The 13,870-nt window shown below is 39.0% G+C and overlaps 1 protein-coding gene across 1 annotated transcript in view; it reads right to left on the bottom strand.

Moving 5' to 3' along the window:
- NAA15 (N-alpha-acetyltransferase 15, NatA auxiliary subunit) overlaps positions 1–13,870 on the bottom strand; it is a 42,524-nt gene that overhangs the window by 12,404 nt on the left and 16,250 nt on the right. The window contains exons 5-13 of the mRNA XM_040577934.1: positions 12,034–12,168; positions 11,710–11,863; positions 9,289–9,408; positions 8,563–8,658; positions 8,321–8,427; positions 7,847–7,919; positions 5,663–5,832; positions 3,140–3,292; positions 905–1,033 (exon numbers count right to left, since the gene is read on the bottom strand). Of these exons, the coding sequence (XP_040433868.1) occupies positions 905–1,033; positions 3,140–3,292; positions 5,663–5,832; positions 7,847–7,919; positions 8,321–8,427; positions 8,563–8,658; positions 9,289–9,408; positions 11,710–11,863; positions 12,034–12,168 (1,137 nt within the window). The remainder of the gene's footprint in view (positions 1–904; positions 1,034–3,139; positions 3,293–5,662; positions 5,833–7,846; positions 7,920–8,320; positions 8,428–8,562; positions 8,659–9,288; positions 9,409–11,709; positions 11,864–12,033; positions 12,169–13,870) is intronic.

The following is a 13,870-nucleotide window of genomic DNA, read 5'->3' as shown; positions in this document are numbered from 1 at the left end:
CACAAATTCTTTCAAAAGGATTTACACAAATATATTTAAAGGATTTGTGTGAACAGAATATGGTCTTGGTGAATCACTTTGTTGGTATGTTCTAATCTAAGAATATTCCACAGACTAGTCCCTTCTGCAGAAAAGCATGTGTTGACATCTCCTTAAGCCTCTCTGTTGCAAAGAGGCGTAGCTTCCTACTATGTTCCCCTCTCTGAACATGTGATTTACACCCTCAGCTGTCTGGTCTTTTTTTCTAGATGCTAATGTGCTTAAAAAAACGAGACCAAGACTGATTTTTTTTTCAGAAGTTGTGCATCCCAATTTTTTTGCTAGCCTTACTACAGATCTGCAGTTAACGTGCAAGTATCCTCCCCTTTTTCAATACAATTTCTATTTTAAGAAGGCTTTATATTTCTAATAGCTTCTTTAAAAAAAAATAATATTAAGCTACAGTTTAAAGGAGAAGATATCTAATATTTTTGATAGATTTTTACATTTATTCTCTCCCTCTAAAATACAGTGGCTTAACAGTAACGAAGGCAGTATCTTCCCTTTACTTTAAGGCTGGGTTTGTCAGCTCAGCCATGTTCATTCTGGACTTACAGTACACATACTCTTGGTTTGTACCCAAATACCTATTTTCACACGCCCTGCCAAAAATAAGATTATTTCTGAGTTTTCTGTTCTTTCCTGGATCTTCAAATGACTTTACAGAATCTCATTATAATAGATAGTTTACATTGCCATTTTGAGGAGGAAATGTAATTTAATCAACTCGCCAGCAGCCAACATGAAACAAAATCTCTCCTGAAGCTAAATGACACATACCTGGTACTGCTCAGAAAGGAAACATACCGGCACAGTAAACTTAAGCTAGTGTTTTCCAACCTAGGAAGTTTAACTAGATACATACTCTTTCAATTTCATGGCATTTCTTAAGTGCTTCTCCAAATTTGTTCATTGCTTTGTAAGCTTGCGCACATTCTGTCTGAAACCACATGCACTGCATTTCATTCAAGTTCTCTACTGCCGAGGTTCCTTCCTAAAAGGAAAAACACCATTATTTAAAAAAGTAAGTTTTATTCAATTTAACTGCCATTTCTGTTACCTTGTTCTAATTAAAAGCACAAATAAAGAGGCTATCAAAAGAATGCTAAATTTCAAAATTGGAGTCCTGAAAGTCAGAAATGCCACAGTTAAGATGGACTTGCTTTCTTCATTAACTAAAAAAAAATAAAAATAAAAAATTCCTCTATATTCCACTTATTGGAAGAGTCAGAAATACACAATGAATAGCCAGGTAGTGAGCATTTAACTGTAACAGTTCCTCATCTTTAGAATAAGAGAGATATTCAGTGTTTTTAATATAGGGTGCACAAATAACACATTGCAGCATGAAGAGAAAAGGCTGAAAAGTTCTAGCATGTGGCATGACACTGACACCTTGAGAACTTTTTTTTTTTTTTGTACACTAAAACTGCCACCTGTATCTTCCAGATACCTGCTGATTGAGCTAAGCATAGTAACTGACAGTAGTAATAGGCTATTTCTTACATGATCAGTCCTAAAGAGCGGTGGCAAAGCAAAAGGAATACTGGTAGCTTTGACACCTCCCGATTCAAAGGAGGAGATGATAGTTGTCTTCCAAATCTGGTATTTATATATACTTGCATAGATCTGTAGAACTCATCATATGCCTTTCAAGCTTAATGCCAAAACCAGGCAAGAGCCAAAGCTTGGAAAATGACAGATAATAATCAACTGGAAGGGTAAGGAGAATGCCCCAAATGAGACAGAACGGCAGTCTTCAAACCAGTCCAATTTAGGCAGCTAAAAATCAGAAAAACTGTTCACTCCATTTTCATTATGCTTACTTTAAGTCTTCTTCAATTATTGTTTTTTAATTAATAAGCTAGACATAGTGGCAAAAGAAGATTAGAAAAAGATTACACAGAATACCACCAGCAAGTTATATTTTTAAAGTTCAGTTTTGGGCAACTGGTATGCTTGCTTGTTTGACATCATCTGAAAGCTGCTTAAGACATTGAAAGAGGTCAATTAACTTAAGATTCGTAGCAGTTTTGCATCAAAAACTCTACATACAGCTAAGCTTATATAAAACAAACTGCCCTTTCTCCCATGTTTGCCTGCATACTGCCTCCACTTCCCCAAAATCCTGCAGCTTTCCCCTTATGAATATCCACATCCCACTCCCCCCTCCCTGTTCAACCTACCTTCCTCCAGGTTTCTCCTGCTCTTCAAGAGAGAAGGGAAAAATGGGACAACAAGCAAAAAATGCTTTACTTCTGCAGGTAGGTCCCAAGAGCTTGTTGCTCGCTTCCCACTGACAAAGCATAAAATGGTATCACCCATATTCTAAAACTATCATTTGCCAAATATTCTGGAAAGACTACATTGAGCTGTTTTGACTTCCAGTTATGAAAGAGCAACAGCAAGAAAAATCAATTTAAAAAAAAAAAAGTAACTAACCTGTGAGACTAGCAAACCTATTAGAATGGGTTACGGCAGGGACAAAACCTGATGCATGAAATTAAGCAATCTGCATAACGCAAACTTCTTCTGCCAGCTAACTCATCATGGGTAGGCAATCAGGGCAAGGGGAAGACACAATAGCCCACTTCCCTTTATCACTGTTAGATATGGCCTTAGGGATGAGAGCTGGTTCACAGAAGGAAGGCACCTTGGAAAGCCTCTCACCTAGCAGACACAGAAATTTTGTTCCAAGAGATGCCTGATTTCTAGCTTACTACCATTACAAAAGAAGTGACACATAGGCAGCTTTATCAGACCTTTCAAGGATCCTACAGAATCAACATCAAGCCCAAAAACTACTTTCAAAAAATAATTTGAGAAGTTCTCTCTCAAACAGGCATGCCGTATTTTCCCTACCTGGCAAAAGTAATGAAATCCAAGCTTTAAGTTTTGACTTAATACTATGTAATTACGCTTAACTAAGTTAATTCAAACCCTAATACTGACTGCCATTAGTGAAGCAAGCAACCACAGTTGCTCTGAAACAGAACTTAGAAGGTTATAGTAAAGGTAAGCAGAAAGTCAACGCAAAAAGTTATTCCACAAGGGATTACATCCACGACATTCAAAAGATCTACAGTTAAATGCAACAAACCCTCGTAAACTTAGAGCACATTTCTTCTGCTTCTTTAATGGAATTTGCTTTCAACATATATTTTGCACATTTGGAGTTGATAAATCTGTCTGCTGTGTCCAAAGCCTGAGCCTCATCCATCCACCTTGCAGCTTCTTTAATATTTCCAGCATGCTTAAAGAGATAGAAATTAAAATTAGATTCAATGATTAGAAAACATGCATGTTTTATCTACTTACTGTTTAATACAATTAATTAATTTTTTTAGACATTAGCTTTCTTCAGGAAAGCTTTAAAGAAAAAAGAAAAATTACTTTCCCTTATTATGGAACTACCAGCCTTTTGGCATCAGACATTCTTCCTGAAAAATACATGAAGGTCACTTTGCATAACCCCATTCCGATATAACACTTCAGCACAATTGAGAAATTGCTTTTAAGTCGTTAAAAAAAAGGGGGTAAGAGCAAGTGGAAGACTAAAACATCAGTTAAATCTATTGGTATGATTTTTAATATTGAAAATATAATTGTAAACTGAGAATTCACATTTTGCAGTGTTTTTCCTTTATTTACTTAAAAACATTCATAGCTTTTCATGCACAGTAAAAACTCCAAGTAGCCAAATAATACCCTTATGTAGAAACTCACTAGAATTCAGTACGTAATTTTCCATGGATTCTCCACGTATTTTGCTTAATATGACCTTAACATTTTGATGTTCACATCAAAAACGTTACAGGAAAGTATAAGCATACGTAAAAGTCTTCCATCATAACAAACTGTGCTGGTTTCAGCTGGGATAGAGTTAATTTTCTCCTTAGTGGCTGGTGTAAGTGCCCTGTTTTGTATTCCATGTAAAAGTAATACTGAAAACACACTGATGGTTTCAGCTGTTGCTAAGTAATGCTTATATTAAGTCAAGGACTTCTCAGTTTCTCAGAGGGCTGGAGGGGCACAAGGAATTGGGAGGGGGCACAGCCAGGACAGCTGACCCAAACTAGCCAAAGGGATGTTCCATACCATACGGCATCGTGCCGAATATATAAATCTGGGGGAAGAAGGAAGGAGGGGACATTCGGAAAAATGGCATTTGTCTTCCCGAATAACCGTGACGTGTGATGGAGCCCTGCTGGCCTGGGGACAGCTGAGCACCTGCCTGCCCATGGGCAGTGGTGAATGAACTCTCTCCTTTGCTTTGGTTGTGTGCGCAGCTTTGGCTTTACCTACTAAACTGTTTTTAGCTCAACCCATGAGCTTTCTCACTTTTACCTCTCTGATCCTCTCCCCTCTCCTACCACGCAGGAGAGCGAGCAAGCGGCTGTGTGGGGCTTAGCTGCTGGCCAGGGTTAAGCCACAGCAGCACTTTTTGGCATCCAACGAAGGGCTCCGAGGGTTCGAGATAACAACAGATATGATTGGAATGTGCTAGTTTGAATTTATTGCTGTTTAGCTATTAAAAGACAGGTTTCTGTACTTGCCATGGGGCTTGTTTGCCTTCCGGTGTATTAGTCTGGTGCTCGTTAGTGGCTGCTTTTTTGCTTTTGCTGCTTGCTGTGCTCCTGCACTGCTTATCACCTTGTTGTGCGGTGCCCAGGAACATTTTGATAACAGCAGTGGAGATGTGCCTGGGCTGGCAGATGGCCAGGGCATGGCATTTCTGTGCTGCTGTACTGGACAGGCTGGAACTCCAGCATGAATTGGAGTCAAAGGGACTGTGACCTGTGGATGAGTCTACATGGGAAGAGGACATCCTGAAGCACGTGTGGTCATGAATAAGCCCATGCCAGAGCAGGTGTATCCTGAAGCACCTATGGCCGTGGTTATGTCTGTGCCACAGCAGGTATACCTCTGAAGGGATTGTGGCCCAATGACAAGTCCATGTCGGAGAAGGTACACCTCGAAGCATCTGTGGCTATCGATAAGTCCATACTGCAGGAGGTACACCTTGAAGCATCAGTGCATGAGGTCTGGCTTGGAGCACCTCAAAGCATGTCATCATGGATAAGCCCACAACAGAGCAGGTACACCCCTGGAGGGACCGCAGCCAGGGGTGCAGCCATGCTGGAGCAGGTTTGCTTCCGAAGGGACTGGGGCTGTGAGCGAGGCCATGCTGGAGCAGGTCTGTGGTCAAGGCCCACGGATAAGGCCACACTGGAACAGGTGTGCCTCAAAGTGACTGCGGCTGCAGCTAAGTCTATGCCACAGCAGATATACCCCTGGTTCAGAGTGGTTCAGCGATGAGGCTCCACTTGGAGCAGGTATAATCCTAAGGGACTGCAGTCTGTGGATAAATCCAAGCTGGAGCAGGGGCGAGGGGAGGAGTTCATTGCCATGTTAAGCCCTATGGGCTGATCCAAAGAGACCAGGTGTGGAGACTGTAATGCATGTACCCTTAAACTGCTGGAACCTGGGATGTGAGCTGCACCTTGTAAGGCATTACTATCGCAGGAATCACCTGAACCGATGGAGGACAAACCTTACAAGCAGTGCAAGTGCAGCAGTGACCTGACCTGAGTTAGCTTTAGTACTCAATAAGCAAACTTACCTTATAGATTTTTGCCTTCACAAGGAACAGTTCTATCAAAGTGGGAGTACTTTCTATAGCAGCATTTATATATTCTAGAGCCAGGGATGGCTGTCCGATTTTATCATAATGTTGAGCCAAGTAATACTGGACCCAGAGTAAAGTGGTTGGAGGTTCTTCTTTACCATCATCTGGAGGGGGAAAAATGAGGGTTCGTTTTCTCATTCAGTTTATTAAAACAACATGCCAGAAGCAGACTGCTATAAATACAGCCACTGAAGTTAATTCTGCCTCTGTCACACCAGACCTGGGCAGACCTGGGAGTGCTTCCAATCACCTGGGTCCCGGTAAGTCCATTAACTTCTACGTCTATGGCTTGACAAGACCTGAGCATATACCATTCCCTTCTTGTACTGTGGTTTTAAGGGAAAGGAAAAGTGAGTTGAGTCAGAAGGAAGTTGCATTTTGTTCCAACTGTTCACTTAATCAGGATAGTCAGATATGCAAGACTGCAGTGCATGATGCAGAGTTCTTACTTAAAACTGTTTTAGATGAAGGGTATAGCAGAGTCCTGCTGAAAACAAGCACCGCACAGCAACAATGTAAAGGATTTCAGTATATTCAGTATTTACAGGTTTTCAACCCATAGACTTGAGTATTTTTAAACAAAAGAGGCTGCCTGTTCCAAACCCTAGCTTTAAAAAGGTTTCTCTACTTTTGACAAATTTACCATCATTGTTTGTCTAAACGTATCCTAGAAAACATTCCTATACACAAATCAGTTTTGAAAGTTAGGGAGCTCTGATCAAAATTCAAACTATTACTGAAGTCTTAAAAGTTACGTTCACTATGCAGTTTTGACTATGAAGCATAGCACCTTGCTGGGTTAAAAAAAGTGTAGGGGCTCTAGTCTTGTCAGAAGGTGCTGGTTCTTCAGTTTATGATACAACTTAACCATGCTGTTATATGCATTTGTATATTTTAAGGTAGCAGAAAATTGTTAATTTGAATGAAATTTAGTATCGAAGCAAACATTGAACTGAAACGACAGTAAGCCATTTCCTGAAACCAGAAAAGCACAAATGCCTTTGAAAGGCCAGCACAAATTTAAACTGGTATTAAGTGGCTATATTGTAGCCTATAATATTAAATTCCAGGGAAAAGTATAAAAGGCAACTTAGGTGAGAACTTCGTAACAAAGTATTACATTAATGTTTCTGCAAAGCAAGGACATCACTAACAGCTTCAACAGAAATGTCTTTAATATTTAAGATTATCCTGTGAAGTTTTAACGCAGGGGTCCTCAAACTTTTTAGGCAGGGGGCCAGTGCGCGGACGCAGTGGCAGGCAGCCATCTGCGGCTGCTTGGTTTCACCCCCCAACCCCCGGCGGGGGGGGGGGGGGGGGGGGGTCTGTAAATACCAGGGGCCAGATTGAGGACCCTGGGGGGCTGTATCCAGCCCACGGGCTGTAGTTTGAGGACCCCTGTTTTAACGTATATGGTCATTCATGCTGTCTGGATTATTACACCATTAAAATCCATCCCCCAACATTACAAGACTATCCTTTGTCGATATTCTATGCAGAGGTTTTTTTCCTGGAGGTTTTCCGTTATAAAGTGGTTAGGCAAATGACTTTGAAAAAAATAGAAATCATAAAGCTACCAGAAAGGAAGCTATGACACTTGGATTCAGTATATGTATAACCATACCTCACAACAGAGCAGTTGTCAGTGAAAACCTGGAAAACATTTTTACATCTCAAACAAGCCCCCCTGAGAACACAAAACCCAGCCTCCACCAAAAACTCCAAAACTCCCTCCTCCTGAAGACTGTGCTATCAGTACCTATACCTTTTTATTTCACATTTCTGTAACTAAAGATTTAACATAGCTTTCAAATTTCAGCTTCTTGGACAATGATAAATTTGAGTCTTGAAAACTGAATACTTTAACTCACAACTGCAAAGAGATGAATGAATTTGCAGGTCCAGGACATATTTTTGAACAAGTGACTAGATTCTGAATACAGACTTCGTATCTGACAGCTTAAATCCATTCTAAGGATAGTTAGTTCGGTTCTGTGTTAGGGCAAAAACCCCATCATCTCAATTTCTTCACTCCTCACTGATTCCCTGCCTCTGAATGGTCACGTAATGCTTCCACCAGGCACTACTTCCATGAAGTACGACAGTCTTAGCACTCACCATTTGGGTTAAATAACCTGCAGCTTCTTAGAGAGGTTTCATAACCTATCACGAGCTCTTCTATGATTGCCACCTACAGATGCAAGACAAGACAAAAAAAAAATAAATCTGTGGGCAAGGCAGAATTTTATTTCAACTTGAGCTACTTGGTGTTACCCAAAATAGTTACTTTTGCTAAGAGAGTTCTGCTACATCCTGAATTACTATACATATGGGAACGCACCCGATCTTGCCTCTCTTTTTAACAAATTAAGAACAACCCTCCCTCGGTTAATACTCATGCAGCTTATAATTAGTAAATCTTAGCTTCCTACATTTACCAGCTTGCACTTTACTTTTTCTAGATATACTAGGCCATAATATACAACAGAGCTGACTGAGTGAGCACTGGGAAAAAGTTTCCTTCGTCTCTTTAATGCATCACAGCTGCAAGATAGAACATGTAAAATGTTGGGGGGGGGAGAGGAAACCTACCTTCTCCTTGTCTTTATATAAGGACCTCAAAGTATTGAAGACTGGTGGGCAACCTTTGCTGAAATTCATCCTTAGAAACTTGTCCAGACATTCCTTAAACTTTTCACCTTGAGAGGAAAAAGACCTGTTGATTTTGTTTTACCACACATTACTCATCAATTGCAGACTGTTTATGCTGTTAAAACATTACTATCTAACACACACAAGTGTCGGTCACTACCTGCTCAGAAAAATGCACTTACCCAACAAAAAGTTTAATGGTAATCTTCTTGGAACTAGTCCCCTTGGGTATTTAGTCCAGGCCTCTTCATAGATCTTTAGCCTTTCCATCATATTAGCTGGAACAGAATTTTACAGTTTACTTTTTCCTTCCTTTTTGGCAAGGGAAAGGGAGATGGGGGGTTTCTATATGGTTAAAAAGAAGAATATATAGCAACTATTGGCTATATACTTCCTAAAAAACATTAATTCCAGTATCTGTAAATTCCTCTTTGAGCTGTGGAAGGCTTAACTGCTTATCTCTCATCTTAAAAAGAATTCCTGCCCTATCACTGTGCAGAAAAACTTCAACAAAGAAAACTATTCAGGAGAATCATGCTGGGTTTTCCAAAACCTGTATTACCTACAATACAAGATTAAGGTAACGGAGACAGTAAAAGAAAAACTCTGAACTAAAACAGTCTTCTAAGAAGTAATCCTATTCTTTCAACCACATACAAACATTACCACATTTTTTTGTTGTTTTGGTTTTAAGTAAGACAGTGTCACAATACAAGAAATACTTCCAGCCTTTCTTAAAGAAGAATAAATTATGACAATATCTACACACTATGACTAAAAAGCAAAACTTAAATGGGGACATTTTTGAACAATAGTTTTATTATTTAGAGCAATACAAGATTTTGATACAGATAAAAATTCCGAATGTGCAGAAACAGCTTATCTACTACAACATATTGCATCGTTACCTGGTTTAAGTGCCTTTTCTAAGCCCTTGTAGTAGGCCCAGTTTTCAGGATTTCTTTCTTGCAGTCCTTTGTAGACTTCAACTGCTTCTTCAAGTCTGCCAAGCTGAAGCAGGAGTTCTCCTGTGTGAAATCCAGGAAGTTTTAAATTCAGGTAACGATACTGAAGCAGCGTAACATTAATCACTCTACAGTAAAAGATTAGATAATCCTTAGCCCAACGTAGATTCTAATTTCTTACAAAAAATGATCGCAGTGGCATCACAGACTAGCTGACGTATATGCTTTTACAATTACAGTACAATTCTGCAACTCAGCCAGTAATTCTTGAAACTTACTTGAAAGTTTAATGTTAAAAGCCAGATGCACGTGGGTTTTTTTCTCACTTCCTGAAGTGATGGGTTACTTTTAAGTGCAGTTTTTACTACAGAAGGCAACTAAAAGCAGTACGTGGTATTTCATGTATATAGCATCTTGAAAACCAAACTGAAAATTGCAGAGAGGCCCATAAAAGAATGGCTCTTCGGTCTAGTATTTCATAAAACTTAACTTCAGTGTTTGAAATCATTGATCTGATTAATGAATTCTCAAGATTCTGCAAGCAAGTTTCCTTTTAATGATACCTCATTACAAGACACATGTTAAAATAAAGTCTAGATCTAACACCTGTATAGAGCATCTTTGCTGGTGCTGGAGTTGAAACAAAAGTCAACTTCCAGTTTCACAATGGGAAACCATATTTTACAAAGCTTTGCTATCAGCAAATACAAATAGGCACCTACAAGATTACACACCAGAGGTCACACAATGTCATTCCAGATTAAGGTAAGATTTTCTCATCCAATTTCAAGAGGAAAACCCTTGTCAGCATTACCTCTCTTCTTACCTATGTCACATAATTCTGTCAAGCGATGCTGCTCCCCATAGATAGGGGAACTTGAGGACTACATGCAGTATCTAGTGCTACAGAAAACATCAGTAGTTCACTCACTGAGAACAAGACAGAATCTGGAAAATAAACCTAAATTCTTTCTCTGAGTGAAAGTTACAATTTTTATATAATGGTGGCAAATGCCAACACTATTATCAGTGTTTCGCAGTTGTACTTCATCCACAAAGGCTTTTGCACATGCACTTAAAGTCTGTAGACAACACTCATTTATTAGCGTGCTTTGCTGTAGTATGCACAGCAACAAAGCTAGACCAAACACCACAGAAGTAGCTGTGTCCCAAAAAATGAATCCATTACACCCTGTTGAAAGTGCAGACACTGCAAGGAGTATTTCCATCCCTTTTTTCTGGTAACTTGCTAGAAGGTTTTGTGTTGGTTTGGGGTTTTGTGGTGTGGTTTTGTTTGTTTGGGTTTTTTTTAAGTCCTGTTTCAAAATCCTATTTCAGTATGAGCCTCAGACCTTTATCAAGAACTTAAGAACAAATAGTATGTTCTTAACCAAAACTCCTGCTACTATTTCTAAAAAATGGTCTGTGATACTGTAATCTCTACATTCATTTCCATTTATATGCAAACCAAATAACATATTCAGCAACTGTAGAGAGGTGTCTGCAACAATCTTGAGGAAGTACCAGACACCTTCCATAATACTGTCACTATTCAATTCCTAGGTTCTTTTTGCAAGACAGTGAGATTATCGTTAGCAGAAATAGGGAGCTAGCTACAACACCTACATGAGTAATATTATAGAGTAAAAATGAACTTCTCTTTGCTTCAAGCAATCATCCAAATAGGTTCCAGTGTGGGCCGTGAACAAACAGTACCTTCAATAGATTGGAAGTTTCACAGAAGGACTGTACAAGCATGAAGCAGAGGAGGAAGAAAGCATACTTTTAAAAAAAGTGCACCTGTTAACAGAACCGTCAGAATGAACTTCCATCACTGTTCAATTCCAGCTATGGAATATAAGATAGAGTATTATATTGCTCTGCTACGATATTATACACCAGGATTACAATACAAAAGCCTGTGTTGGGTTGCCCAGCTAAAAAGCCTATTTCCGTACACGGCAAGAGTGACCGAGTGCAATTACAAGCCTTATACTTTGCCAAAGATTATTCTGCCCCTTCAGGCAAGCGGTCTCCCTGTCAGGACCACTATTAAGGCTGTAATAGCACAGGTCCAGGTACATTACCCAAACAGAATTTCAGGACATCAATTCAGGATCATCTGTCTGAAATGCTCATCAGCTCAAAAGTTTCAGAACAGTACGTCTGTACTCTGCTGACGTCTTATCAGCCTGGAAGAAGAGTATGATGGGGACCAAAGAGCTGCAAGGCAAGCAGCCCTTGACCTCAGCAGAATTAAACAAAATCAAATCAAAGACACAGTTCCAAAAGATGGGAAAAGCTGACAGTACAGGCATTCCATTGTATACTATACATTTAAATATATCTTCAAAAAGAAATTACCTTTAGTTTCTTCGACAGCCAGTTTATCACAGATCTGCTTTTCATAAGTACAAAGATGCTCCAAGGCTTCTTTATATAGTCCTGCCTCCCGGAGGACTTGATTTTGATACAGCAGCAGTTCACTGTACTCATAGTCCACTTTATCAGGTGATGTCTAGATAGGAAAACAAGACACATGAGAAAGTTCAGCCTTCTAGGATGCATTTGGGATTTAATTCATTTAGCTAAAGGAACAGCATAATTTTTTCACAATATGAAAGGAAGCAGAGTTTTATTTTTAGCTTACGCAGCCATCCGCACAGGAATTTCATGTTACCCTCTTACCTGCTGTGTCTTCCTAAATTCCTCTAAAATTTTTGCTGCCATTTCATAGTCTTCCAGCAGATGGTAAGCAATAGCATAACCAATCCATGATGCTCGCTGTGCAGGTCGAAGCTGAAGCAACTGGTATCTTGTTTCCTGCAAAAAAAGTAGCTACTAGTTTTCTTGACTTTATTCTAATGCTTTGTAGAATCCATTAGGCAACATTCTGTCTTCAGTACTCTTTACTATTTCAGGAATGTCACCAAAAGTAAGTTTTTTATGTGCAAATTGTTTTTTTGTGAACCACAAAAAAAAGAATAACCTTTAAAACACTATGATGGTCTCGAGTGGATAAAAAACCATCACACAAAACACATCAGGTCCAATCGAATACGTATAAGTCAGACTAACTTTGTTGATGTATGGCACGTGCTTTTCCTGTATTACTGCTTATGAACAGGATGCAATTAAGGATACTTTGGTTTGAGTTGCAGGAACATTAACTATACCCTGGTGTTTCAAATCCACCTTGAAAGTACATATGTATTAAATCATTACAGGAGTTGTTAGGTGAAGTAGGTCACGCAAGTGCATCCCTGTTCTTTGGCAAGATGATAATTACAGCTGGAAGATGAAAAGATTTGCTTGGTATCATGCTGGTTTAATCTGATGGAAAAGTTATTACTTGTTTTGTTACAGGCTTCTGAAAGGCATCTTCAAGTAATTAAAAAAAAAAAGGAAAAAAAATAGTTACTGCCTACTAAAAAAGCCCAGTCAGAAGTAGGGGTTAACAAAAAACTAAAACTAGTTGCAGCAGTTTGACTAGAATGAAGATCACTAAAAATATTATAAATTAGGAGAGGGTGGAAGTTAAAGCAAAGGAAAACCACCCACTCACAACCTTATTCCCAGTTTTGAGAGTAAATTCACATTCTTCAGAAACTGCCATGTTAACATTCAATCCTTAATGCATTCTATAACTACGTGTTCCTTGTGTGTTTAACAATTATGCATCTGTACTCACATTTATTCAGAGGCCAAAAGAAAGTACATTTGTAAATTAATTTTGGCACCTATGCTAAGTTTTGGTTGTCGTGTCTCAGCAAGAAGAGTCAAATTTCTAAATTACTAATATGAAAAAAACCTGTGATTAAGAAATGTCCTAACTCAGGAATAAGTTCACTGAGGACCTATGTTAGCTGATGGTTCCACACGGCTCTTGAGAACAAAATGTGTTCTTGGCACACTAATATTACCCTTATTTGAAAAGCAAATAATCAATGAAGACATCAACTAATGTGCTTTAATGACCACAACTTTAAAGGTGCAAGGAAAACCTGAAAAGATGAAAACCTGACTTAAATCATCATCCAAGGTCTCTGAGGTAAAAAAAAATCAAACATTTATTTTTGCAGAGAAAAGGAGTATCTTACTACAGCAGACTACATCAGCTGAAAAACAAACAAGTTTGCAGGCACAAAAAATGTAATTTAGGATGATCTAAGGGGGTTTTTCCCCCCGATTAATGTTTGAATTATAAATATTTAGGGTGAGCATTGTCATCTTTCTCTGGATGGCAAAGTAGGTAACAAACAGGTCTTCTATAGTCATTGTTCTGTCTAATCCTGAGCCATACACTGATCACGGGCAGCAACTATGACTTAAGCCTGAACCACACGAGCATTTCTGCAACATGCAAACTAAACAGAAGCTGCTAGTTTTTTAAGAAATAAAGGTATTGGCTAACTAGACATCAGCTCACAATTCAAGACAACAGAAAAAAAATAAAACTACATTAGGAGCAGCATTTGTAGAGAAGACAACAGAAAGTCTGTATTGTTCTTTACAATTGAGGCAA

Source organism: Falco naumanni, chromosome 1 (genome assembly GCF_017639655.2).
Source record: "Falco naumanni isolate bFalNau1 chromosome 1, bFalNau1.pat, whole genome shotgun sequence".
Taxonomy (NCBI): domain Eukaryota; kingdom Metazoa; phylum Chordata; class Aves; order Falconiformes; family Falconidae; genus Falco; species Falco naumanni.
Note: the sequence above shows the minus strand (reverse complement) of the source record. Positions and strands in the feature narration are given on the sequence as shown.